At 38.1% G+C, this 26,106-nt stretch overlaps 2 protein-coding genes across 4 annotated transcripts in view; one reads left to right on the forward strand and one right to left on the reverse strand.

Annotated features, from left to right (window-relative positions):
* Positions 1-890, reverse strand: part of EIF2D (eukaryotic translation initiation factor 2D) — a 55,582-nt gene extending 54,692 nt beyond the window's left edge. For both annotated transcript variants that reach the window (XM_075196161.1, XM_075196160.1), the window contains exon 1: positions 615-890. The gene's annotated coding sequence lies outside the window, so the exon portion shown is untranslated. The remainder of the gene's footprint in view (positions 1-614) is intronic.
* Positions 891-1,002: 112 nt separating this feature from the next.
* DYRK3 (dual specificity tyrosine phosphorylation regulated kinase 3) lies at positions 1,003-26,106 on the forward strand. 2 transcript variants are annotated; one of them, XM_075196162.1, is made up of 3 exons: positions 1,003-1,253; positions 5,264-5,379; positions 18,507-26,106. In XM_075196162.1, the coding sequence occupies exons 1-3, from the start codon at positions 1,211-1,213 to the stop codon at positions 20,052-20,054; spliced, it is 1,707 nt and encodes a 568-aa protein (XP_075052263.1). In that variant the 5' UTR covers positions 1,003-1,210; the 3' UTR covers positions 20,055-26,106. The 2 variants fall into 2 exon arrangements, with proteins under 2 accessions (XP_075052263.1, XP_075052264.1); XM_075196163.1 differs by lacking the exons at positions 1,003-1,253; positions 5,264-5,379 and adding an exon at positions 13,261-13,619.

The raw sequence follows: 26,106 nt of genomic DNA on the forward strand, positions 1-26,106 counted from the left end.
ACACCACCTGGGAGCTGCGAGCAGAAAGCCAGATTAAAACTACCATAATAAAGGTAACAGTTTTAGGGCGGCGGTACTAAGGGGAGAATTGAATTCCCCCAAAGGGTAATGTGCAGCCCTTCTGAAGGTTAATGGGCCACACATGCAGCCCCTTCAGTGTATCAGTTTGCCTATCACTGTTCTATACATTATAGATGCAGATGGCAAATATTTACTGAATGGCATATTTATCTTACTGGCAGATTAAATATTCATTACATTTTTATTTACAGATTGCAGACACCGCTGCTATTTAGCAGTCACAGAACAATGACACTGACATTTGAGGGCCCAAGTTAGTGAAAGGTTGAGCCCCACTACTTTTAGATATATTCAGAAGTGTTCACATTCCAAAAGTTAATCGTTTGTTTCCAGATATCTGGTACTTTATTATCATTACACATTATATTAAACATTATTATACAAACATATAAGCAATCAAGTAAAGGTGTCGAGGATTGCAGTAATAAAATATCCTGTGCAAGTATAAATGGACTCTGTAAGCGTGCATGGGACTATATCTGACATACTATCATGCACAGTGACAGCAGTTACACATAAGGCTGACACCTAACCTGTGTTGTCTCCCAGGGTACAGCAGGTCAGGCCCCCTCCCCCGATGCTGTAGCTGCTCTATCCCCTCCTCCCCCCAACGTCTACGGGTGAGACACTGGTGACGTCACCGGAACACCGCGCGTCACTCTGCCTAGTAACCGGGCTGCCCCCGGCATTTCCATAGGGCTTTCAGCGGCACTAAAGAACTTGTTTCTGTCTTATCCTCTCTAGTCCCGGAACCCCGCATCCGTTCCTTCAACGACGTCACTCCATCCTGTAACTTCCCCCTCCTCAGTGTCTCCGCAGCTCCTCCCTTTATACGTCAGCCCCCGCCATAAACCACGCCCCCTCACTACAGCGCTCCAGTGGGATCTATTTTGTATTTATTTTTTTTGCACTTACTTCCCCCATGACCACGCCCTTTCACATGGCCCCGCCTACCCCGTTATCGCCGCCCACCCGGCCTCTGTCTCGGGTTGTGCTTCGATCTCTAGTATCCTTGTGTCCGGATACAGATCTGTCCGAGGGGGGCTGCCCTGTATCCCGCTTATGAGCCCGAGCCGCGCCCGGGGATGGATTGCACCGAGCCCTCACTTCTCTCCTCCTGTGGGCAGCCATGATGCTCCTGACCAGGAAGCCTGAGGGCCCCATCACAGCAGGTACAGTATACAGTACATAGTGTTTGTCTCCCGTGCACTCTGCAGAGCCTCAGTCTGTCTTTGGTTAAATGATGGTTTATCCTCTATACCGATCACCTTTGAATTCAAGTTACTGACATTTATAAAAAGTCGATATTGCATTTTAATTCTAATTGTCTGTCAGTTTGTGTTTGCACGGCCTCCATCAGCCCTGCAGTTGTCTGCTCTCAAAAACTCTATGTATCATGAGTATATCAGTCCCTGGACATAACTGTTCTACAGGGCCTGGCTCTATAAACAAACTACAACACTTTTTTTTTTTTTTTTTAGATCAGTTATTATTTTGCCTGAGTATAAGATTATCTATTGGTCCATATGGGGAGCAGATTATATGTAGTCTTGCTATATTCTGTGTATAAGATTGATAGCAAGCACATGGGATGAGCATATTCTCTTCACATAATGTCCTAATGACACTAGCCAAGTAGCTCTGCTTGATGCATGGAAGGGTTTAATAAGAATACAGTAAAGCTGTTAATCCTTTGTTTTATGGAGGATTAAGACAATCCTGTTATGTTCATGAAAGCCAATATTTGTCATTACACTCTTGTTAGTAATAAAATAGCTAGTACTCATTGTATTTAATATATGTCTGCTCCCAATAATACCTGTAGTACTCTCGTTGCTTGTAAAATAATAAACTATTATTCACTTCCATACAGACCTTAAAATAAAAAAAAGCCTTTTCTTTGATATCCCCCTTTCTAGTTTATAAAGCAGTTATCATGCAGATTGATTACAGTTCACTTTTACTAAATTAATTGGATATATTTATTACTTGACATGTAGGTAAAAATTTAGGGAATGAAATATGTATAGAATGAGTTCCTTATTTGTATCATAATGCATTTTCTTTCTTTTAAATATTTACAACTTTATTTTGTGAAATTGTTTTGTAATTTAATTAACAGTATCGATCTGTACTATAGAAATACGTCGTATGTCATTAGGACTATCGAACTCCAAAGATCCTTTATATAATGGTGATATGAGGATGTTGTTATAAACAGCTTACTGTCATCTATCTGGGTTTGGCTGTTGGTCCAAACAGGCTGTTGTTTTGTAGCATTAATATTTTAGTGCCATTGTGTTGCAGTTGTTGGAAACCTTTTGAAACAAGCTAACAATGTAAATGTATCCAAAGGTTGTGATATTGAACTGTCATTTTGACCTACTTGGCATCTGAAAGTGCTGTGACATGTAAATTCTGTGCATTTTGCCACCTTGTTTCCAGTTACCCCTTTATATTCCTAGGTCAACAAAGTCTTAGACTAATCTACTTTCATCCGCTCCACTTAGATGTCCTGTTTTCATCACCTTGTCATTGAAGTCATTTTTCCATTATTCATTTAGTACATGGGTGGCTTTATCTATGGAAAATGTATTTGCATCTGAATTGTGAATTGTGTAAAATGTTACTCTTTTTAGGACAGTCTATAAAATATTTGTAGACTTTCACTCTGTTTTATGTTACACATACAGTTATTAAAAGAAGGCTGCCAGACTTGTGCGTGTTGTATGGTCTCTTGAACAAACAGTGCTTTGTGTTTTGGATATTGTTTTTTGTTTTTCAGACTATAGAGTCTTAATGAGAATACAGTGTGACGAGTAGTGCGATTTGTAACACTTGTCTGTGGGATTTTATCCACCCCACCAATCCATTGAACACTTATGGTATAATGCATTAATTTAATTGTACATAAAAGTAGCGAGCAGTGTTGTAAAACTACTATAAGAAATCTAGTGTAATATAAACAGTGTGTTTTCTTCCATTTGTTTTGTCTCGGTAGTTCTCTATTCTTATTAATGTGACAGTGCTAAAAAGAATGTTGTGTAACCTAATTCGTTTTAATTAAGTCAGTGTTGGAAGTCTTCTAGCCTTGTATGCAAATATGTTATGATAAGCATTCTTGGATTCCATGTAGCATCCATAAAGAATTGTCATTCCTTCCATTAAATACTGCACCTGACTCTCACAAATATATTTATTTTTACATTATGTTTGTGTGTGTGTGTGTTTTTTTTGTTTTGTTTGAAAGTGGTGGTGTTTCCCATAGCAACCAATCAGATTTTAGCTATCATTTTCCAGAATGCACTAGATACATGATAGCTAGAATCTGATTGGTTGCTATGGACAACACTTCCACTTTTCTGTTTTAAAATAAATAAATAAATCCCCTAAGTCTGGGAAAGGTGTTTGTTCAAAGAAACCCCTTAATGAACTTGTCAACAAAACATTTCCATGCAGTGGAAATCATCTGGAAGTTATATTTGATCATATCATATTACACTTATCTATATTTCTGTGTGCAGCAAGGTCATCTGAAAATGGTGTGTCTAAAGTTTAAGAATGTAGTCAATAAGCCCATTCATTTCCTGGATTACTGGAGTTTTGGTCACATGCTTGCAAAGGATATCTGTGCACCTTGGGGCAACTTTGATGTAAATCATGGGTAAACAAGGCCGCATTTACCTATTTTTGCTTTGTCAGATAAAATATCTTCTCAATTATTTTCTAAAAAGCACAGGAAATAGGCAAATGGCTCATTATTTTTGCGCTCCAAAAATGCTGTCAGTTCTGGGATAGTAGCTATTCCATGTGTTATGCATTACACACGGTATTAACTTTGTTGACATAGGCAAGGTTGATATTTATTCATTGCAATTTGATCCAGACTAGTAAGTGTCAGCAATGTTACCTTGATTGGCTTGTGGGATGTTAATTTCGAGACTTCTGTTTTAGCACAATCTCTTGAAGTGTTTTAACAGGCTACAGTGTTTAATCTGTTGTAGTAGCACTTGCCTGACTTAAATGCTTGAAAGAAATTAGTAGATGGTAGCTGTTTATATGATATGGGAGTTATAATTAATTCAAATTGGTGAAGTCACAGATTTGCTATATCTGATCTAGTGAAAGGGGGGCAAACATGTTACAAGAGTAAGTTTATAAAGCCATCAAATATGAATTTGCACAATCTGGCAGTGAAGGTTAAGTGGTAGATCATTAGTATGTTGATCGCTATAGCTAAAGATTATATATCCCATAGGACATCTGACCCGAGCATTGCAGACTCATGCAAAGAGGCTAAAGCTTGTGAAATATATGATCTGTGGAACAAGTCTCTACAAACATTCTTCAGCAGTCTCATCGTTTTATTGTTTTGTATTTTTTTCTTCTGTTTTTGTTCCCTTTCCATTATGTGTTTTGATCATCTGAAGTTTCGGCTGTCTTGACAGCGAGTATGTAATGTGGATGAGTCTTTTTTAACTCGGGGGGGGGGGGGGGATTTGTTTCTGACTGGGAGCTGGTGTATCTATGATTTCATTCTTTGCTTTTAAAAAGACAAAGAGATTTTTCTGAAACAAACTCCATATTCTCAGATTTGGAGGACAAATAAACATGTTTAGGAGTGCAGGATTACATTACATAACTGTCCTGGGGGTTGTGGGTAGAAAAAGATAGTTTGTGCTTGAGCATAGACATTTGACAAATAAAAAACAAAACAAACATTGTATAGCTCTGCACTGAAAATTACCTTATTTAAATTTCTTTTCTGGAGAAAAGAAGCTAAGTGTACAATGCTTTTAATTTATATATAAATAGTTTTATGTAACAAAGAGTATCCTATACATACAGGTAATGGTTTTAATCCAAATACACTGTTCTGATTTGCAAATGCAGCTTATAGTTTGTTTTTGTCTTAGTCTTGTGTTTTAGATGATTGTGTCTCTCTCTCTCTCTCTCTCTCTCTCTCTCTCTCTCTCTCTCTCTCTCTCTCTCTCTCTCTCTCTCTCTCTCTCTCTCTCTCTCTCTCTCTCTCTCTCTCTCTCTCTCTCTCTCTCTCTCTCTCTCTCTCTCTCTCTCTCTCTCTCTCTCGTGAACATGAGTGTAATGTTTATCTTTATTGGTGCTGAATGTGGAGTTAAACAAGCATAAACAGCTCAGCTGATCGTGTGTGTGCTTCTTGCAGTGAGATACGGAGATGGATTGTACGATTCCTACATGAGGCTCGACCAAGCAACAGTGCAGGATGCTGCGGTGGAAAAAGAGAGCCCTTCCACCCTGCCTTCAATTGGAAAACTTACTGTAAGTAATGTGTCACTTTGCTTTACCCTTGCTGTTCTGTCCTCACCACCTAATTAATTTGTGTTGTCACTCCAACTTGTTTGGCAGAGTTAAAGTTCTAACGTTACAGGATGGCATCTGACTTCATAGTGGCATACACAGACTTTTGGGATAGTACGTTCAAAACAAATGTAAAACAAAATTCTGTCATCTTGCATCTTTAATGTTGTACCAAGTGTATAATAAGATAAATTGTAAATGAATTAAAGGTTACTTAGTGTGATTACTTTACACACACACACACACACACACACACACACACACACACACACACACATATATATGCGCCTTTATGACTTTGTATTGTGCTATGCAATGTGCACATCAGTGATGCCCAGGGCATACAAAATCTAGCACCTAAAACAACATGAGGCTCGCTATAAAATGTTACCTACTAACCCCCCCGCATGCCTAGCCAGAGACATCACTCCATATTCTTCTAATACTGGATCCCAGTTTAGTTGTTCATTCCCCCGAACACTAAACTGTGGGGGCACGAATTTCCTAATAACAAATTGTCCACATCCACTGTTTTTGTTTGAGAATCTAAACCTGCAAATACACTTTTTGCACTAAATAATTAGGACTTAAAGCGCTTTACAGTTTAAGCATAAAAACAATACATGACAGTCACATGTAAAGTACAGGTGATACAAACATATATCATAAAATGACAGTCTGGTATAGGGCATGCATAGCGGAGGCAGCCATCTTGGGCGCTCTCAGTTTACACATTTAGAATATAGGAGACACGGATAAGACACACATGAGACAGTGGGAAGAAAGAGCACCCTTGCAAGATCTCCCTCCCCACACATTACATGAAACAGAATGTAAGGCTGGGTACACACTACAGGTTGTCACCTGATTATTGTGCTAATCACATGATAAACGACCGTTAGGGCCGATATCACAATAGTGTGTACTCTCCAAGGATCATGTTTTGTCATTCCAAAGTGCATGGTATCATTTGATTATATAAACGGACTAAACATCTCTATGAACGATGTCAGGCAAATTCTGCAGTGTGTATGCACTCGCTACCAGCAGTGTAGGCAGATCTCCACAGAGCTTACATAGTCATGACCTTTTCACCGATGTTTATAGCAGATGAAGAGCACAAATATGATAGTAAAACATGTATAGTGTATACACATAAATCGGCACGTTGATTGGGACTTTCTGACGTTGGTAAAAATCTGGCAAAAGATACCCCATCAGAAGAAATTTTCTGTAGTGTGTACCCAGCCAAATATATTTGTACCTGGTTAGGAAAGTGAGTAACCGGGCAGTGTTACTAACCGACAATAATCAAGCAGTCATTGGCGACTTGCAATGAGGAGAAATGGTGGAAAGTATAGGCATGAACCTGTCACTTTATAAATCTTAAAACGGTCAGCTGATGTCAAACATAACTGTTCTTTACCATTTATGCCAACTGTACTTTATTCCTCTTTTGATTCTAGAACAGCCTTTTGCTTTTGTGCTGTGTATGTACTCTTGTAGTTATCCACTAGTTTGAAGAACTATGTGCCTGGTGTTTTTCTTTACTATCATTCTCGCCGCTATAAAATGAGATTGGTTGTTCCCAATGATGTTAAGCGGCTTTTGTTGTCGTCACCAAGAGGAGATTCCCAAAGTAGGAATATAAATGGCAAGAGCAATGACAGTTGCGCTCACTGGGTCCAACACAGATTGGTATTCCAGTAGATCTTCTAGGTAATCTTGTCATTGGGGTGATGCCTCTCTGCAGCACTAGCATGTAACTTTCCCATTGTCTTCACACGTTTTTAGCTTTGTTTAAACTTACATTTTTGGGAAGATGATTATGTGGGTGGTAGGACACATGGCTAATCTAAAGTGCAGCCATCTCCAACTGTCACCCTCATGCCACAACCAGGTATAATGTATATATTTGCTCATCCCTAGTCTGCTTCTGAATGGACTGGTGGAGTAATAACTTTCTCCTACCACTTCATCATCATCACCATTTATTTATATAGCGCCACTAATTCCGCAGCGCTGTACAGAGAACTCACATCAGTCTCTGCCCCATTGGGGCTTACAGTCTAAATTCCCTAACACACACACACACACACAGAAGGACAAACAGACTAGGGTCAATTTGTTAGCAGCCAATTAACCTACCAGTATGTTTTTGGAGTGTAGGAGGAAACCCAAGCAAACACAGGGAGAACATACAAACTCCTCACAGATAAGGCCATGAACGGGAATTGAACCCAGTGCTGTAAGGCAGAAGTGCCAACCACTTAACCACCGTTGGCTAATACTTCTGCAGTCAATAATGAAGGCTTTAACCAAGTCTATAGTGATCAGATTATACACTGTTCAACTGGGTTTTAATTTGAGACATTGTTATATTCACAAATAATGAGCCCCAGGTCGTGATGCATTGTGATAATGAAATGGTGGATGAACTGATACTTACTACTTATACTTGTTAATTTAACTAAAAAACATGAATTATACCAGGCCACATAGAAAACAACCTGACTTTAAAATGTTGCATATTGATTTCATTCTTCATCCAATCTCAGCCATGGTGTTTCTCTCCAACACATACATACAGAAATGCATTTGTTTTTGGCATCAGTGATTCCACATTAATTTTGGCGAGTACGATGAACTTCATCCAAAGGCTTATCCCACTCTGTGTACATACCACATTTTATGGGAGAATATTACAATATATACAGAGTACTTTTATATCTGCCAGCTAAACTATTCTAGTTTTTTATTTTCTCTGCTCTGACGTCGCAACAGCTCTTCTATCCATTAGGAAGCAACAGAACATGTTCATTTTTCTGGAACTGGATTCTGTTTCAAACAAATCTTTGTCCCAGTTACAAAAATAGCAGTGTCTTGCTAATTCGTGGAATCCACATACTGTACCTGCAGTTGTGGAGAAAATATTCATTCTGTACTTTATTTCACGATAATGTTCTTTTCTTATGTTCATTTCTTGCTTTGGTAAAATGAAATGTCTAGGAAGGTGAAAACTTCTTACACGACCTACTTCAGTTTAGTAATGGGTATGTTGGTTTGTAGTCTTGAGTTGTTCCATTTAATGACATTTTTGTTTTCCAGGCCAGGGGTGTGTTGGGTTTTCTTTTGTTTCAGTTTTTGCTGTGAGATCCTAATTCCAACATCTTGGCTTGTTTTTTGTTGTCTCTTTACTACAGATTGATTTTTATTTTATTTTGTTTAGTTGTATATATAAGGTAAGAAATCTAGTTTAGATAAGCTGAAATAAAATGTTTAAGAGTCCTGGTAATCATCCCATAGGTCATACTTGTATTCAGTATAAACGGGTCCTTAACAAAGAGAAATGGAAATCTTGGGGTGTGTTTGTGTTCATGTAAAATGTACAGTCTAGCAAAAAAAATATGTACATATTGAAATAAAAATATTTTTTTAGTTTTCATTTTGTGCATACATTTGAATAGTTACCGTAATATCTTATCTTCTATACTCCATAATTATGGCTTATATGATATATGCATTTTGAAAATACTGAATAGGTATATTAAAAAGAACATTTATCAAGCAACTTATGCCCAAAGCAATAGGAGGTGGAGAAGCTAATGTAGAATAAAGGAGCCAGTCAGTCAAATCTAGGGGTATATTTACTAAACTGTGGGTTTGAAAAAGCGGAGATGTTGCCTATAGCAACCAATCATATTCTAGGTATTTAGTAAGTTGTAAAAAATTATGGCTAGAATTTGATTGGTTGCAATAGGCAACATCTCCGCTTTTTTAACTTGCTGCAGTTTAGTAAATATACCCCTAGTAGTCAGCAGGATCTTAATGGCTCATACACACTCACATTTTTTTTTACATATGTTTATAACCCACTAGTAAAGCACATGCAAACCGGCCTGACATTAGAAGCCATTTTATAAATGGTTCGTTCCTCATCATCATTAGCAGCTATTTTTTTTTTTTCTATATAGCGCCACTATTTCCACAGCGCTGTACAGAGAACTCTTTCACTTCAGTCCCCTGCCCCATTGGAGCTTACAGTCTAAATTCCCTAACACACACACACACACACACACAGACTGAAAGACTAGGGTCAATTTGATAGCAGCCAATTAACCTACTAGTATGTTTTTGGAGTGTGGGAGGAAACACTGAGACAACATACAAACTCCACACAGATAAGGCCATGGTCGGTAGTCGAACTCATGATCTCTGTGTTGTTAGGCAGAAGTGCTAATTACTAAGCCACTGTACTGCCCCTTCTTTCATATTTTCCTTTAGCGCAGGTCCTCCTGTATCTTTTGGCTGTTGCAATCCATAACTTTGTCAACTCTTATTTGGACCGGCATCTCTTGGCATACTATTTGTGCAAATCCATCCTTAAGAAGTGTTTTTTAATTCCTCTGCTGCCAGAGGAGACCGAGACTAGCAGCTGATCACATTTCAAATTTGTGTGACTTTAGTCTCTCCAATGAGGACTACAGTGGTATTTTGCTGTGTAATAGAGGCATGAATTATTTAAAATGCATGTGTCTCTTACAGAGTCTTCATGTGGTTTCCTATTGTTTGCATTTTTAAGGCTGTTAGTCCTGCACACATTAACATATGGTTGTTATTTTTTTTCTTTTGCATCAGAAAGCCTGAACCCAGATCTCTAATTACAGTAGCAAAGAATAAACATTGTCATTCTTGGGTGTTTCTCTGTCTTGACATGGCTGTTTGCTTATGATTCAGAATTATAATTTGGCAATAACCTAGGTGAGGGTTGAAGGTTATTATTGGGAGCTGATGTTTTAGGATATGCTTAAGTTTTAGAAGAATCCTACAATTTAATGTATTACGTAACACAGACCCTTTTCTGGAGGAGTTACTTTTTTATTGACACATGGTATAGAACAGTTTCTGAATATGTATTTTATTTATATATTTGTATATATGTCTACTCTTTGTCTCTGGTTATCTTTTCTTTAATGGTGTATTGTGTATTTATATTTTATTAGTGCCATAATTTGAGTAATTTGTGTGTATATATGAGTGCAATAATTGCATATAACCCCCTCACCCCTCCATTTCAAGACAACACAGCTGAACTTACTGTTGGCTGGTCTCTTCCTCTTCATGATTTTTGTGTACATTAGTCATCCTAAAAATGTCCATTTTGTAAAGATTCACACATCTTCACTTCTCTTAGTTAAATGTCCTTAAGTAACCCCCAAGTAGACCGCCAGCTGTTTATAAAAGATATTGAGAAACCTTTCTTCTAAACCAGTGTTTCACATCAGTTATGTGACAATATCTGTATCTAGTTTGTCCACATGTGTCCTGCCTTGCTGGAAGAAATTTGCAAGTATGTTTTTACGTTAACAAAATAGTATAGTTTCATGCATTCTGTGTATTCTATTTACATTTTTTATTTAAACATAGTATGGTCCACTGTATGGGGGAAAAATCTGCTGAATAAAAGCTTGATAGCTCTGGTACATTTGCTAACTGCAATGTAGTGCCTTTACAATATTTCTGATTTAATAATATATGTCTGTTTTAAATAAGAAATTATATATTCTGTTTCTTTTCTTCTTCCTCTCCCCCCCCCCCCCATAAGATTCCAACCTACCATACCAGTGAAACAAAGGATACTCCATTCCGCACAATTCTACAGTCCACACCGCAATAACCAGACTTAAAGAAAATATGGAGCAAACATGCACCGCGGTGGAGTATGTCTGATGTTTCTGGTCCCAGGGAAGGGTGGTCCATGGTTTTACTAGTTGGGGGGACACCAAAATGGGTTGCCCCTTAAATTGCCAGAAGCTAGAGTTTTCCTTTTCATAATGCAGAGTTTTGCCCCAGGTTATTTCTCTGTGTGTGAACTATGCTTTGGAGATTGGCCTTCTATGTAATTTAGACTTAAAGACTTAATCTTGTAAGTGCTTTACAGTAGAATGACTGACTTTTGCTTGAATTAAATCGGGTACTATGTGTTCCCCTATTTGGTGTGCTGCCAGTATTGTAATTTTTCAATCGGGGCTATGGAAACAGCACTGACCTTGTGACGTTATAGACCCAACCAGATCTGTCTATATTATTATTTGAACTATTATGCTGTTGTTGTTATCTCTTGATTATTGTACACCTTTTTAGGAAGGTTGTTCTAGTGTGTTAACATGTATTTTTCTCTTTCCATTGTTGCTGTTGAAAGATTAAACTTTAGATATAATTTTCTCAGACTTAACAATACAATTGTTTTCCACTAATGGAGCAGAATCTACGTGAATAGTGTCTAACAATAACACTAGTAAATATTGCTGGAGAAAGTATAAATATGTCAAGTACAAAAGGAACGTCATATTCCCAGTCTAGTTATAGAATAGAACTGTTTAGCCAAGTAAGCAGCGTGCATTCGGGAAGATCTGGAAAGGCAAATATCTGTATAAAGTATACCTGTCCATTAAGTTGCCCATGCTTTGTTGGCATTTGGTTAGTCAGCTTCATCTGTTCGACCAAATTGACCAACTATTGTACAGTGTGAGACCTCCTCATATTCTATAAAAAGGCAATCAGCTCTAGATCAAGCAATGACACGAAACCTGATCTCATTGTTCTACCAAGAAATGCAGACGACCATCACAATATTTATGATTGCACAACTTTAGACATCGTTTTGTTTGCTTTACCAATATACATGATATTACGTCAATTCATTAAGAACCAGTTACATCACTGAATATTGTCTCTGCATATGTGAGGGCTGCTTCCATTGTGTAGAATTAGGTGCCCTTTAACTTCTCCTAACAATGGATACAATATAGAAAGAAGAAAGAAATTAACCACAAGGCTGACCCTTGTTAAGAATATACACACTGAGCTGCTGTTGGAGGATAGGGGTGGTGTTCTGTTTTACTTTATTTCTTTATTTTATTTTACTTATTTTTTTCAGAACTGAACTTTATAAGAAATGTTATTTAAGTGGCTTGTTCTTTATAATAGTACAAGTTGGACTGTTCATATTATAACCAATGTTTTGTGATTATTTTGACACACATATCCATGCTATATCATGCAATCTTTATCCTGAGTGGTGTTGTGTTGTGACTTATGAGCGTATATTTTAAAATTATTCTTTTCAATAAATCAAATATACGTAGTACTAATTGTTAGCCTACTGTACGAACACACACTAGCACCAGGGACCAGACACCTCACTTTTAAATGTATACAATATGGCTGTCATTTTTAAAGTAACATCCTAGTTTTCTGCTCTCCTCTACATTAGTGAGCTGAAATTGCGATGACTTGTCCGCATTGATTCCTTTTTATAGTTTTTCCTGCATATTAACCAATAGCACTTTGGTGTTTTGTCCGCTGATGTGTTCATTTTGGATATAAATTGTCAGGTTTGCAACCTGAAATCTTGTATACATGGGTGTTTATGTATTTAAGGTATGTCCTAAAAGTCTATTAATATGCATTTGCTTCAATTTAGTTTCAGCATTGCCTGCAAATTCACAAGGGTTAAAAGTTGTAAAATATAATGGAGACCTATGGGAGTGCTCTTAAGTACATAGTACTTATACAAATAAGCAATAATAATAATAGTACACTATACTGGGATGCTTTGAAAACACTTTTTAGACGTTCTGGTAAAAAGGGCCAAGTACAAGGTGTTGGCTACACAGTTAAGCAGCATTGCTTTTCAACACCCATATAGAGCTGTTGGCAGGTAGCTGCTGATATTTTGTGACCTGTGTTGAGTCGCAATGTTGTGAAGACCTATTTTCTCACACTTCCTGACAGCCAGCTACAACTGTCTTTACCTTGAAGCCCTTCCAGGAAACATTTCTCAACACTTTAGGGCTGTCAATCAGATGTTTTGGCTGGGAACAGCTTCTTCCCAGACAAAGTCACTGTGCAGTGTATTTTATTAGCACACCATTCAGAAAGGCAGTCTCTTGTTTGACCCCAGTGAACTCATTCCCTGCATCCTTGTTGTTCTTGCTTGGTTAGCTCCTTATTGCATCACTGTTCTGGGAAAAAGAGACATTCCCCTTGAGGCCAATAAAGTAATACATAAGAAAACACATGCTCCTTCCTTGCTAGAAGGGAAAGAGCCATTGAGCTATGAGGATGGATGCTACTTCATAGACGCATTGCTGATTAACTTCTTGCAGAGGTGAAGAAGGTTGGAGGCACCATTAACAGTACGAATAAGTATTTTGCTAAAATAATTTGTGTTTATCATTTCTTTTATATCCTTTTGATCTCCTATTTAAATCTGTGTATGTTAATTATTGATTGCTTTTATAAGGTTTTTTGTAAAATATTTGGTTCTATTCGTAGGTAGGATCTCACCAGCTGTGGTAAGGCCACAGGTGGCCTGTTTATGCTGTAAGGGATCCACAGATCTTACTAACATACGTACTCTTATACCATGCTTACAATAGGTTTTTGTGTGTGTATATTTGTGTCATGGAAATGAAACGTGGCAGAAAAAGAAAATTATATCTCTTGTCTGAGAAATGCCCTTCTAGGAGTCTATGTGCATAATGTGAACTATTCACATTTCATTTGTTGGCTTACTTGTTCTACACTTCAGCATACATCACCATATACCATGGGGAACAGCAGAAATATTTATTAATTTATGCAAATGAGCTGTAACCTAGAGCAACCAATCAGATATTTGCTTTTGTTAATCTGTGTAATGATCAAAGCAAACTGCTGCTTGCTTGCCGCACCTATGTTAGTAAATAAGTCTGTCCATTTATTTTTTCACATTCTCATTTATTCCTCCTGTTCCGAGACCAGATAAGTAACGCCTTTTCTTGGTATTAGAGCATTTTCTCTTTTTTTTTTTTATTACTCATTCCACATTCCTACAAGGCACAGTAATAGGCGTTTACTGAATATGTAAGGTTTATTCATTCCAAGGTCACACTTTTCTTCCTGTAGTCTGAACTGCTTTCATTCTTCAAATCGATTCTCAGCTTTATTTAATGATGTGACACACTTGCCTTATACAATATTTAAACGTGTGTCACGAAAAAAATTCTAATGAATAGAACTAAAACTGTTGCAACGCTCACTACTGAGTTCCAAACTGCCTCTGGAAGCAACGTAGGCACAAGAAATGTTAGTCGGAAGCTTCATGGATTTGGGTTTCCATGACTTAGTTGCCGCACACAAGTCTCAGATCACTATAAGCAATGCCAAACATCATCTGGAGTGGCACACTACCACTGACGACTCATGCATCACCTCCTGGCAGTCTGATTGACTAATCTGGGTTTGACGGATGCCAGGAGAACACTTCCTACTCAAAGGCATATTGCCAACTGTAAAGTTTGGTAGAGGAGCATATTCTAGGGCTGTTTTTTCTTGATTTGGCCTGGGACCATTGGTTCCAGTGAAGGGGAATCCTAATGCTACAGCATACAGTGATATTCTAGAGAATAGTGTGCTTCCAATTTTGTGACAACATTTTGGGGAAGGCCCTTTCCTATGGGGGCAAGACAGTGCTTCCATGCACAAGTGAGGTCCATTGATGTGAAAGACTTGACTGGCCTGCACAGAGCCCTGAACTAAGCCCCATCAAACACCTTTGGGATGAATTGGAACGCCGACTGCGAATCAGGCCTTATTCTCCAACATTTATGTCCAACCCCACTAATGCTCCTGTGGCTGAATGGATGCGAATTCCTGCAGCTATGTTCCAAAATCTAGTGGAAAGCCTTCCCAAAAGAGTGGAGGGGGACCAATTCCATATAAATACCTATGGTTTTGGAATAAGATGTTCAACAAGCACATATGCATGTGATATTCGGGCAATGTAGTGTACCAGCAATTCTCATCACAAAGTCTGCTTTGTTGGCTGCTGAATAGTGTTATCCATCAACAAGCTATCAGCAATTGGAGTTGAATTCTGTGAATTCCTACACAGAGGGCCGTAACTAGGGCTGTGCGACAGGGGCGACCGCCCAGGGCGCAAAGCTGAAGGGGAGCGCAATTTAGGAATATTTTAGGTTAATTTGGTTAAGATTGAGGGCTAGGGGGCGGCATTTGTCTTTCTCGCCCAGGGCACTAGAATTCTAAGTTACGGCTCTGCCTACACATTACATGCATATAGTTAGACGGCATTTAGCTAATGGTAGGGATTTAAGGGAATATGAAAGTAGTTTGAGTGGTTTTTTTGAATGTGGTCTAAAACCTGGAAATGGACAGGTGTTTGAAATGTTAAAGATTCAGGTTAATATGGTACACCCAGGGTACAGAAAATTGAACCTAAAACATGCAGTCACTGTAGGAATAAGTCCCTATTACATAGGTGCAAAGCTCCAATCGGGAAGCTCCAAATGTACATGCGACTGCACTCCTGCTTGAAAGACCCGCCTAGCACCTAGTTTGAGCTCCAGAGATTGTGCTGCAGACAGGGTATATAAGTCATGGCCCAGCATGCAACCACTCAGCTGTTTCGAACCGGACATGCAGCCACATAAAGAAGCTTATAATTAGTTTGTGGTTTATATTTAAATTTTGTTTACTGCTGTAATAATTCTCATTCAGACAGATCATTGATATTGTGGTTCTTAGAATAGATAAACAACAAAATATACCTAGACTGATAGGCTACATTCTTGTTTTTACACTTGTATTGAATATGTTTCATGTATTGTCCACCTTCATGTGCTCCATAAAATTCCCTCAAATTGTTTCCTATAATATTTAGCCTTTTTACTTGATCGCTTTCTTAATATCATGAATTCTAGTTTGACACATTTTAGGCTCTATATTTTAGCATTTCTGGTAGCAAAGGAGCTCTATTCCCAACAGTTAGATTTAAGCAGGTACAATGCTTGTGAGACATCTTGCTCCAAGCAGCTTGCTGATCTAACCCTCACATGGACTTAAAAGGGATGATGCATCCTGCCTGTGCAAAGTAATAATTGGCAGGAGCATGCACTCATAAATCATACTCCACCATGCTGTCTATCCATGCACAGCAGAGAATTGTATCTAGGCAGGGAAGCAGTATGCATTAGCAGTGTCCTGCCATGTTCCACCCAAGCCTGGTTTATTTATAAATTGGCTCCTCTAGCTCGCTTCTATTTCTAGTTCCTGTTGATGTTTCTTACATAGTCAGCATTTCTGAGTGCGCCACCAGTGACTATAATGGGAAGCAGATGTCAGTGCTTGAGGAGTTTCAGTGACCATCTAATAAGTGTTTACATCCAGCATTTCACTGAAGGGATTCTCGCTTCAAAGAATAGTCTCCTGAGCTTAAAACGTGCAGACTTTAAGACTTCCAGGTATAAATAGCATTTTATGATGGGTCCTAATTCACTTCTTGCTAACAAATATAGTTAATGTGCACGTACAAAACCAGCGAGGGCACACAGGTTATTTGCTCTAAGGCCTGCATCTTATGAAGGACATAAAGTGCACACTGTTTACAGTTAAATTATTCAAACAAGGCACATCCTTTTGTGCATGACTTCTATTGGTGTCCATTTTGGAATTCTGTGTTTGGGAGAGGGTGGGAGGGATTGTAACTTTAGTATCTGAATAAAAAAAGACCTATAATAAAATAAATTGCTCAACATAGGGTTAAATGCTATTGTAGAAAATGTAGGCTTGGGGTAATTCTATGATCCATTATAGCAGTGGTGGAAAACCTAACATGTTTTTGGGAACAGCACATTCTGCCCCTTGAATTCGCCAAATGACTTCCTAATATATTGATGCTTTGTGCGCATGCGTGTTAGCTACCATGGGGTAAATGTATGAACATGTGGGTTCTTCAACACCTGCGTGTTCGGCGATTAAATTTCAAGCGGCGCTGCATTGTAAAGGGAAACTTCCCTTTACAATGCAGCGCCACTTGAAATTTAATCGCCGAACACGCGGGTGTTGAAGAACCCGCATGTTCATACATTTACCCCCATGTATTCGTTCTAGGTAAACCATACTTAAAAAACAGAGCAAACTAATGGTGACCATTTAATAATAAAACTATGTTGTAATTAAATGTGATCAGCAGGCATCATGTCAATTCTGTACAGAACTCTTACGTGCTTAAGAAGAAATCCCTCATAGAAATTAAGGAACTTAACCTCATTGTCACTAAGTTTACTTGAGAGTCCACATTTGAAGTTCTATTTACAAAGGATCACTCATTGATATTTATTGTATGGGACTTTCTGTGCACACCCAAAGCCTTGCCCTTTTTCAGTATTGTTGTTTCTAATCAGAATGGATAGATGCATTTGTATTGTCCATATATTCTATGTCTTGGTTTTTCTATATGTGAGACTATATTATTGCTTTATACAGTTATGTGGTACAGTATTAGGAGGTCAAAACTAGTCCAACGAGTTGCTATACATTATTGTTCCAGAGCTTATGAACTTAGATTGACCTCTAAAACTGAAGTTATTTGTGCACACTAAGCAAGCCTAATATTTAAGACCTGCAGTTTTCACAGTAACTGTTAATCATATATGCCTGTTCTGTCCTTTAAAAAATCAACTATTGCAATACAATAGCAAGTGTGATCTAGGCAGTTGGCCCTATTTGTCATCATTTGTGACCCCGAAAAGACAAACAAAATTGTTGATATTATTGCCACTATAAGCCTGTGTGTAGGGTCATGTTCTGACTGCTAACTGACCCCAGTGAAAACCAATAGAAATCCATTTAAGCAGCCAGGGCTCCAAATAGCAGGATCTTGCCCAATTTGACCACCCATGTTAAGTACTTTTTTACAGGTATGGTATCTTTCTCTCTAGACTCCAACTATCCATAAAGTTCTGAGAACCATGAAGAAAGTGAACACTTGCTGTCATTCACAACAATACAAAATTCTGAGCTCTTTCCCTTACAGTCATTATGAGGATGGGTGTGTGTATATTTTAGGCATTGTGCTTCAAATTCCAGAAAAAAAATCTTATCCTGAAACTTCCAGGCCCCAAGCCTTGATTAAATACCCCATATCTGTATTGTAAATGTTGTATGTGTTATTTTAATGCAAATGTTTAAATATTGCGATTTGAATTTTTTTGTAACTGTTTTTTTCCCCAATCTCTCCTTAGATAAGTGGGAATAAATTTGCAATGAAAGATCACCAGCAGGTCAAAGTTCAGCAATTGTTTGAGGATTCCGGCAACCGCAGGGTCAGTACTGGAATCCTAGGTGCAGATAGCACATTACCAGCACTGACCAAAGAGAAGAGCTCAGACAGTTCAGGCACCTCAAAGTCCAGTGATTGCTCCACCAAGTCCTCCAAGACCACATATTTGAGTCCTGAGCAATCGGTCAAGCAACATAAACATCATCTGACACCTTATGAAGTGCAAGAAATCACTAACTTCCCTGAGATCTATTTTGTGGGTCCAAATGCAAAGAAGAGGCAAGGTGTTGTAGGGGGTCCTAACAATGGCGGGTATGATGATGACCAAGGAGGATATATATTGGTGCCCCATGACCATGTGGCTTATCGATATGAGGTGTTGAAGTTAATTGGAAAAGGTAGCTTTGGTCAGGTGGCAAAGGTTTATGACCACAGACTCCACCAACACTTGGCCCTAAAGATTGTCCGCAATGAGAAGAGATTCCATCGACAGGCGGCGGAAGAGATCCGGATTCTGGACCATATAAAGAAACAAGATAAGACTGGGAGCATGAATGTGATCCACATGCTGGAAAGTTTTACGTTCCGCAATCACATCTGTATGACTTTTGAGCTTTTGAACATGAATTTGTACGAGCTAATTAAGAGAAACAAATTTCAGGGTTTCAGTCTGCAGCTGGTTCGCAAGTTTGCCCACTCAATCTTACAATGCCTGGAGGCTCTGCACAGGAATAAAATCATCCACTGTGACCTTAAGCCAGAAAACATATTGCTTAAACAACAAGGACGAAGTGGAATCAAGGTAATTGATTTTGGATCTAGTTGCTTTGAGCACCAGAGAGTCTACACATACATTCAGTCTCGTTTCTATAGGGCACCTGAGGTGATCCTGGGATATCGCTATGGCATGCCTATAGATATGTGGAGCTTTGGATGCATTTTGGTGGAGCTGCTGACTGGCTGCCCACTATTCCCAGGGGAGGATGAGGGAGATCAGTTAGCATGCATGATGGAACTTCTTGAGGCTCCACCTCCAAAGATCCTAGAACAAGCCAAGAGGGCAAAGAACTTTGTCAACTCCAAGGGCTATCCTCGCTATTGCACAGTCACCACACTTCCTAATGGATCTGCAGTCCTAAATGGAAGCAGGTCACGCAGGGGCAAGATGCGGGGTGCTCCTGGTAGCAAGGACTGGTTGGCAGCATTGAAGGGTTGTGAAGATGCTCTTTTCATCGACTTCTTAAAAGGTTGTTTGACTTGGGATCCAACTGCACGCATGACACCGAGTCAGGCACTCCGACACCAGTGGATCTGCAAGCGGATGCTTAAACCTCCAATAACAGACAAGTCCTCAGGAAAAAGGATTACTAGCCATACCAGCTCCTTCCCAGGGATTGTCTCCAAATTACCCCCTGTAGTGGGTGTGGCCAACAAGTTACGAGCCAATTTAATGAATGACTCTAGTGGAAGCATACCACTTCGAACTGTCTTACCTAAATTAGTCAGCTAATCCTGACTTGTGTTCAGCAACAAAAATATTTGCTGCCCATAACTTATCCACCATAACTGAAAACTTTTAGCATTTTAATTGTTATACTAAAGATAGAAAAGAAAAATAAATTTTGAAAAAATGTGGCTATGTATAACCAGGATGTATTGTGTTTTCAAGGGCTAAGCATTTCAATCACCATCTGGTACAAACTTGATTATTTCTCTTATAGTTCAGTATGTTATTCTAATGAAGAAGCAAAAGCAATAATAGCAGAATGAAGGTGTAAATGTAGGTTAAGTGATGACCTTTGTTTACTTGTTATGCTGTCACATCAGTTGTTAGAGAATATAGTAAGATACCAATTCATCCTGCAATTGTGCCCACATTTGCCTGCCTCAACATGGCTAAATATGCAGTTTGAGGCAACGGGGGAGGACTTTTGGCAGTAAGAGAGCTATAAAACTATTCTGTATGCTACCTTCATTTGCAAGGTTACTTGGGAATGCCAAATTGTCACATACTTGCATATCATCAGTTTATTTTAGGATATATATGCTTTCAAGCCATGGTACTGTTATGGGAGCCCATAAAATAGCAGAGACATGGACAGGCAATTACATAACAATTGAAGTTCCATTTATTTATTTTTTTAAATAGCAAGTTAAATGCCTTTTAAGCATGCATCATTTTTCTTGGTATTCCTCCTACAAATCTCCTTAGAAGGATCTGAAGGCCACAGTGTATGGCTGCCAGTCTCACACACACAGGTTCACAGCTCTTAGTATGTCATGTGATGGCAGAGGTGGTAGAAGAAGGATGTCAGAGCTCAGTGGGGCATTCAAAAGCCTCTGTGCTCAATACATCATGTGCCATGTGACTGTGGTTTCCATGGTAGTCCTGTGACACTGTGCAGAATTATAAATCATTAACACCCTGAAGAGAACATAAAACAAGGAAAAAGATTAATACTAATATTTTTTTTTTTTTAGCTTGCCACCGTGATTTATGTTAAAAAGAAACCCCGAATACTGTCGAGAACAGTAGTTCAATACACCTTTAACAGGCTAATGTTATAAACCAAGAGATTGTTGATTGCATGAACTGAGCAGCCCCCAGTAAAGATGGTAATGTACATCTGTCAGTTTTCCGTTACCCCTGCCAATGCCAAGATGATGTTTATTCTTATTATTTCCATCTAAAAAGCTGTGTACTTCTCTGCTGTAAGAGAAATCCATTTTTTAAATACCTCTTGAAATTCAACATATATCCTAATTACTTTGTCCTTTACGTCTCTTCCCACCCCATTCACCCCTAACTATAATGGGTGTTAAATACAAGTTTCCCTATTGAATGCATAGCAGATATGACAGTAAGAGTTAAATTCTAAACAGTGACCTGTAGCTAATTCTGATCATTCCAGCTTCAATGCTGTCACATTTTCTTGTTGCCAGCAACTTACTGAATAGTGAAACAATGCCTTTGGCAATCTAGGAGTTTAGCAGATTTATTTAACTTGGTGCTATGTCCACTAAGGGTTTCAGTTGACATTGGAGTGCAGTGCTCAATTTGTGGATCAAATGAGCTATCGGCCATATTCCTGCAATGTGTTTATTCAAGGGCACATTTGATATAGTGAGTTGTGTGGGTAGAATGGTAATGAATAAATGCGTGGCCTGAAAAACTATCCTGTTGTTTTTTTTTAAAGTGGTAAACAATCTAAATATATTAAGGCATTCCTGTCCTTTAATGATCTACTGCTGTGTGGGCAGAAATATTTTATTAAAAAATTGTATTACTTTCTTTCTTCCCAAGAACTTTTACACGGTAAAAAATGTCTTCTCTAAGCACTGTTTATCCTTTTAATTACAAGTTTGGATGCTGTGAGAAATCTCTATTGGATGGTATTTGAATTTTTAGTATTGTGATAAAACATTGCAGTTGGTATCAGAGTTTGTTTAACTATATCTGTCTGGTGTACTCGGCTTTGGATTAGATTTTAAGGTACACACATATGCAACATTTTTATGGCTTTTAATAGGTCTTTTTGTAAATTTTTTAATGAATGAAATCTGATAAACCTATATAGTGAGCATGCCCAGAAATCAGTCTTTAATTCTGATAACTTAATCTTCCCATACACAACAATGCAATTGTTTTAAAGTAGCGGTCAACCTTTATGATCTCGGACGCTCATCCTTAAAGCTCTTGTTCTTCTTCTTCTTTTTTTAATTAACAGTTTGTGTGCCACATGTAGCGATAATTGTGAGATCTCTTTGAATATAATTGCCTTGTGAGTAAAAAAAAATAAAAATGTGGGCATCTATAGACCAAAGAAAATAGTACTTATAACAATGCCTATAAATAATGTTGGTAGCCACTGTATGACTGTAAATGCAGTTAGGTTATATGTATTGGTTTCTCGGTAAAACCAATGTTTGGTACAAAGTATTTAACTGTTTTTTGCAGTTACAACTTTGTTTTATGAAAAATTCTTTACATTTGTTACCCATAACAACCAATCGGATATGTGTTCATTTTCCAAATTTGTGCTAGATAAATGACAGGATCTGATTGGCTGTTAGGGGTAACGCCTCATTTTCTCTACAGAGTGAACTGTAGAACAGATTTCATAATTGTCCCACATTTCTGATGCAGTTTTGGTTGACCCTGAAGACACAGTAGTGATAAGTGATCAAACTTATTGACTTCCTCTTACTAAATGTAATCCTAGCCATGAAAATATTTGTTTTGACAGCACGTTGTTGATTCATATATTTCTCGTGCATATTACTTGAGTTAGCACTGTAATTTAAAATACAGATTATTTTTTTTTAACCTTTTACATGTAGATTATGTCTAGAAAATTACATAATCTACATGTAAAGCAGCAAAACTAAAAAAAAGTAATATGAAGATCGATAACTTGTTTAATTATACTTCGGAAATGGAGAAAGGTTTTAAAGTTACGTAAGGTATGCAGATGATGAAGAGCAGGTGTTAGTGTAAACTTCAATGAAATTATGAAGAGCGGCTAAAAAGAAAGTGAATAGAGTGTAATGTAAGTATTGTCTTAAAGGAAAGGTTCAGCACTGCTGGAATAGTCTTTTCTGTGTTGCAAATCGGGCTTGGAAAGGTTACATCATATGTTAAAATGATTAAGGTTTATGAGAGTATCTGAGTTTCCCTTTGTTGTGATGGACTTTTCTTGTCCATGAAAGTGCAGGATGAGACTCTGAGATGGTCACGTGCGCACATCACAGGTGTCTCTAGGGACAATGGCAGAGAGATCACAGGAATAATGAGGGTGGATGACATTCTAGATCAGAGGCAACAGTGACAAAGAGCAGGATAAACAACAATGAAAGACGGTGACACACCCCGATTATACTTCCCTCTTTGTCTGAACAAATTGGGGCCCCTTAGGGAGGGTGCGCATCTGGAAATCCACAATGTACAGTGTAACTAAAAAGCACAACAGTACCATGCACTTTTGCTGCTGATCTAAACTAAACACAGACCCTTCATCCCATCCCCGCAGCTGAAAGACCCTGAGCTCTGTTAATCCCCTGGAGGGAAAGGGGCACAATTCTCCCTCGGGCTAGAAAAAAAACGTTTTGTTTTTCTGCTATGCACCACATTCACTTTGTTAGGTCAGAGATGGTTTCCTGTAAATAGAATGCGTGCAGGAAATCCTGCAGTCTTTCAAAGGACGTTTGTAAGTTACTGAAATGAAACCCTGTCACGTCTACAAGTAAGCTGTCCCAGATATGTCTGCTTTAAAGATATGCAGAAAGTGGGCCAAGTGTACTGATGCAAAGATATCCTGTTTTCTTTACTAGAAAGATTTTCAAAGGAGAACCTATATATGATAAAATATTCTACTTCTGAACTCCCTTTCCACCAAGTATCAGAACTGCAGGTATCTCATGCCCAGAGCAGCAATATTTCAGGTGATAGGCATCTCTCCACCACCTCCATAGCCTGGGTTGCATAAAATGACTTCCCACTGTGTTGTCGCTCTGATGCTCAATGGATGCACAGTAGAAACCCTTCACAGCCATTTATATTAAACACACCCAGGATGTAAGCCTGGAGGATTGTAATAGCTAACTTAGCTACTCCACATCATCATCATCATTTATTTATATAGCGCCAACATATTCCGTAGCGCTTTACAATTGGGGACAAACATAGTAAACTAATAAACAAACTGGGTAAAACAAATAAAGAGGTGAGAAGGCCCTGCTCTCAAGCTTACAATCTATTGGACAGTGGGAGTTTGACACATGAGGTTGTCTACATTTGCAGTTGGCCCAGCCAGACTGCAAAGGTAAAAGTGACTCATAAGCTAAATGATCCTGTCGCACAACAATGTTGGTCAAGGGGTAGTTGTATAACAGGTGGTAATAGGGTAGTGTAGTGAGGTTAAGAGGGTGGTTGAGGAATATTATAAGCTTGTCTGAAGAGGTGGGTTTCCAGAGAATGCTTATAAACTTATAGACTAGAGGAAAGTCTTATCCACATCCTCCATCCATAGCTTCAACACAATGAGAGAGAGGCTGCCATACCCGCAGTTCTATGTAGCCTTTCCACAAGTGCAGACCCAGTTTCTGGCATTGGAGCCACTGCATTTCTAGTATTTATACCAGAGGAGGGGCAGGGGGAAGAGAGCAATGTTTTGTTTTGCATGTAGTAAACCTTTTACGTTGTGGTTCTGTATGTAGTGCAGTTGGAATTGTAAAAAGATTGTTAGTAATTAACAAATGAAAAAAATAATTCTTATTTATTAAACATTTTATTGATTTTAAGGTCGGTTGACAATGTGAATAAGATTCTTTGTTGGAGTCTATGTTGAGTACTTGCTCCACACATTGGAATCATCATGACCTATTTTACACTGTATCCTTGCAGTGCAGTTTTATAAAACAAGATTAATTGTTGTTTAAGCACGGTGGGGTTCAGGGTGGGCGGGGGGTCGAATGTAAGTGTTATAGACAAGTGTATGAAACTATAATATATATGCACCTTTTGGATACTAAAATATTTATATTGCTAATTTTTATTAGTAGTTTTCTGATAAGAACTGCAATGTTTGGGGTTATTTTGGAAAGGGCTTTTAAGTCATTATTCATCACACTTTCTCCATCAGTTCTCATATAAGAAGTGAGAATTTCATGTTCTGCTACATATCAATTTACTTATGTGGGTTGGATAATGTTTTATTCAAAACATTTCTACCTGCGTTATGTAGCATTCTGTTGCTGTCCTGTATCCATACAGAGGTTGAGTCTAAAAATATGATATGCCATAATGACATGCTAAGAGAAATCATATTGATCAGAGAGGAATCAAAATATACCGGTGTTTCGCCTCATATTTTTGTCTTCAATAGAGAAGGTTCTTTCCTTATCTGCAATTCCAATATGTGTGACTTTTCTTCCATATTTTGGTTTTGTGTGGAAACTGCTTGCTTTTTAGCTTGCTGGAAAATAAAAGAACAGTATGTTAGGAACATTTTTATGGGAATACATTTCTTTTGATGTAACCCTTTTCATAATATTCGTCATTGACCTTATGAGGGCTTATAAAAATCCAGTAATGTTTTGCAGACGGCTCCAACTGCTGTGTTATGCACCCTAATGTTTCCATTTCACAGTCGCTTGTTACGTCAAACACTGAATTTCTCACTTTACTGACTCCACAGACGCCAATGTTTACGTCTCCAAGAAGAAATCCTGTCATACATTTTTTTTTCTTCTAGCCATGTGCTGATATAAATGTACATCTTTATTTTAATTTCTTGTACCTACTGTGAGCTGTGTTTTGTATATATGTGGCACTATGAAATATGTGTGGTTTTTAGACCTTGAATGTGTGTTTTTTTGTTTTTATTTCTTTTTTTTTTTTTTTTTAATGTGACGTGTAGGATTTGCAGTCCTTTGGATCCAGCATCATATTTCTACCAAATAAGATGTAAAATTAATTATGCAAATATTTGTTACTACATTTGTAAATTAGGGTCCAATTGTATTATTTGTCCATATTGAAATAAAGAGAATTCTTTTCCAAA

Source organism: Mixophyes fleayi, chromosome 2, assembly GCF_038048845.1.
Source record: "Mixophyes fleayi isolate aMixFle1 chromosome 2, aMixFle1.hap1, whole genome shotgun sequence".
Lineage (NCBI taxonomy): Eukaryota > Metazoa > Chordata > Amphibia > Anura > Limnodynastidae > Mixophyes > Mixophyes fleayi.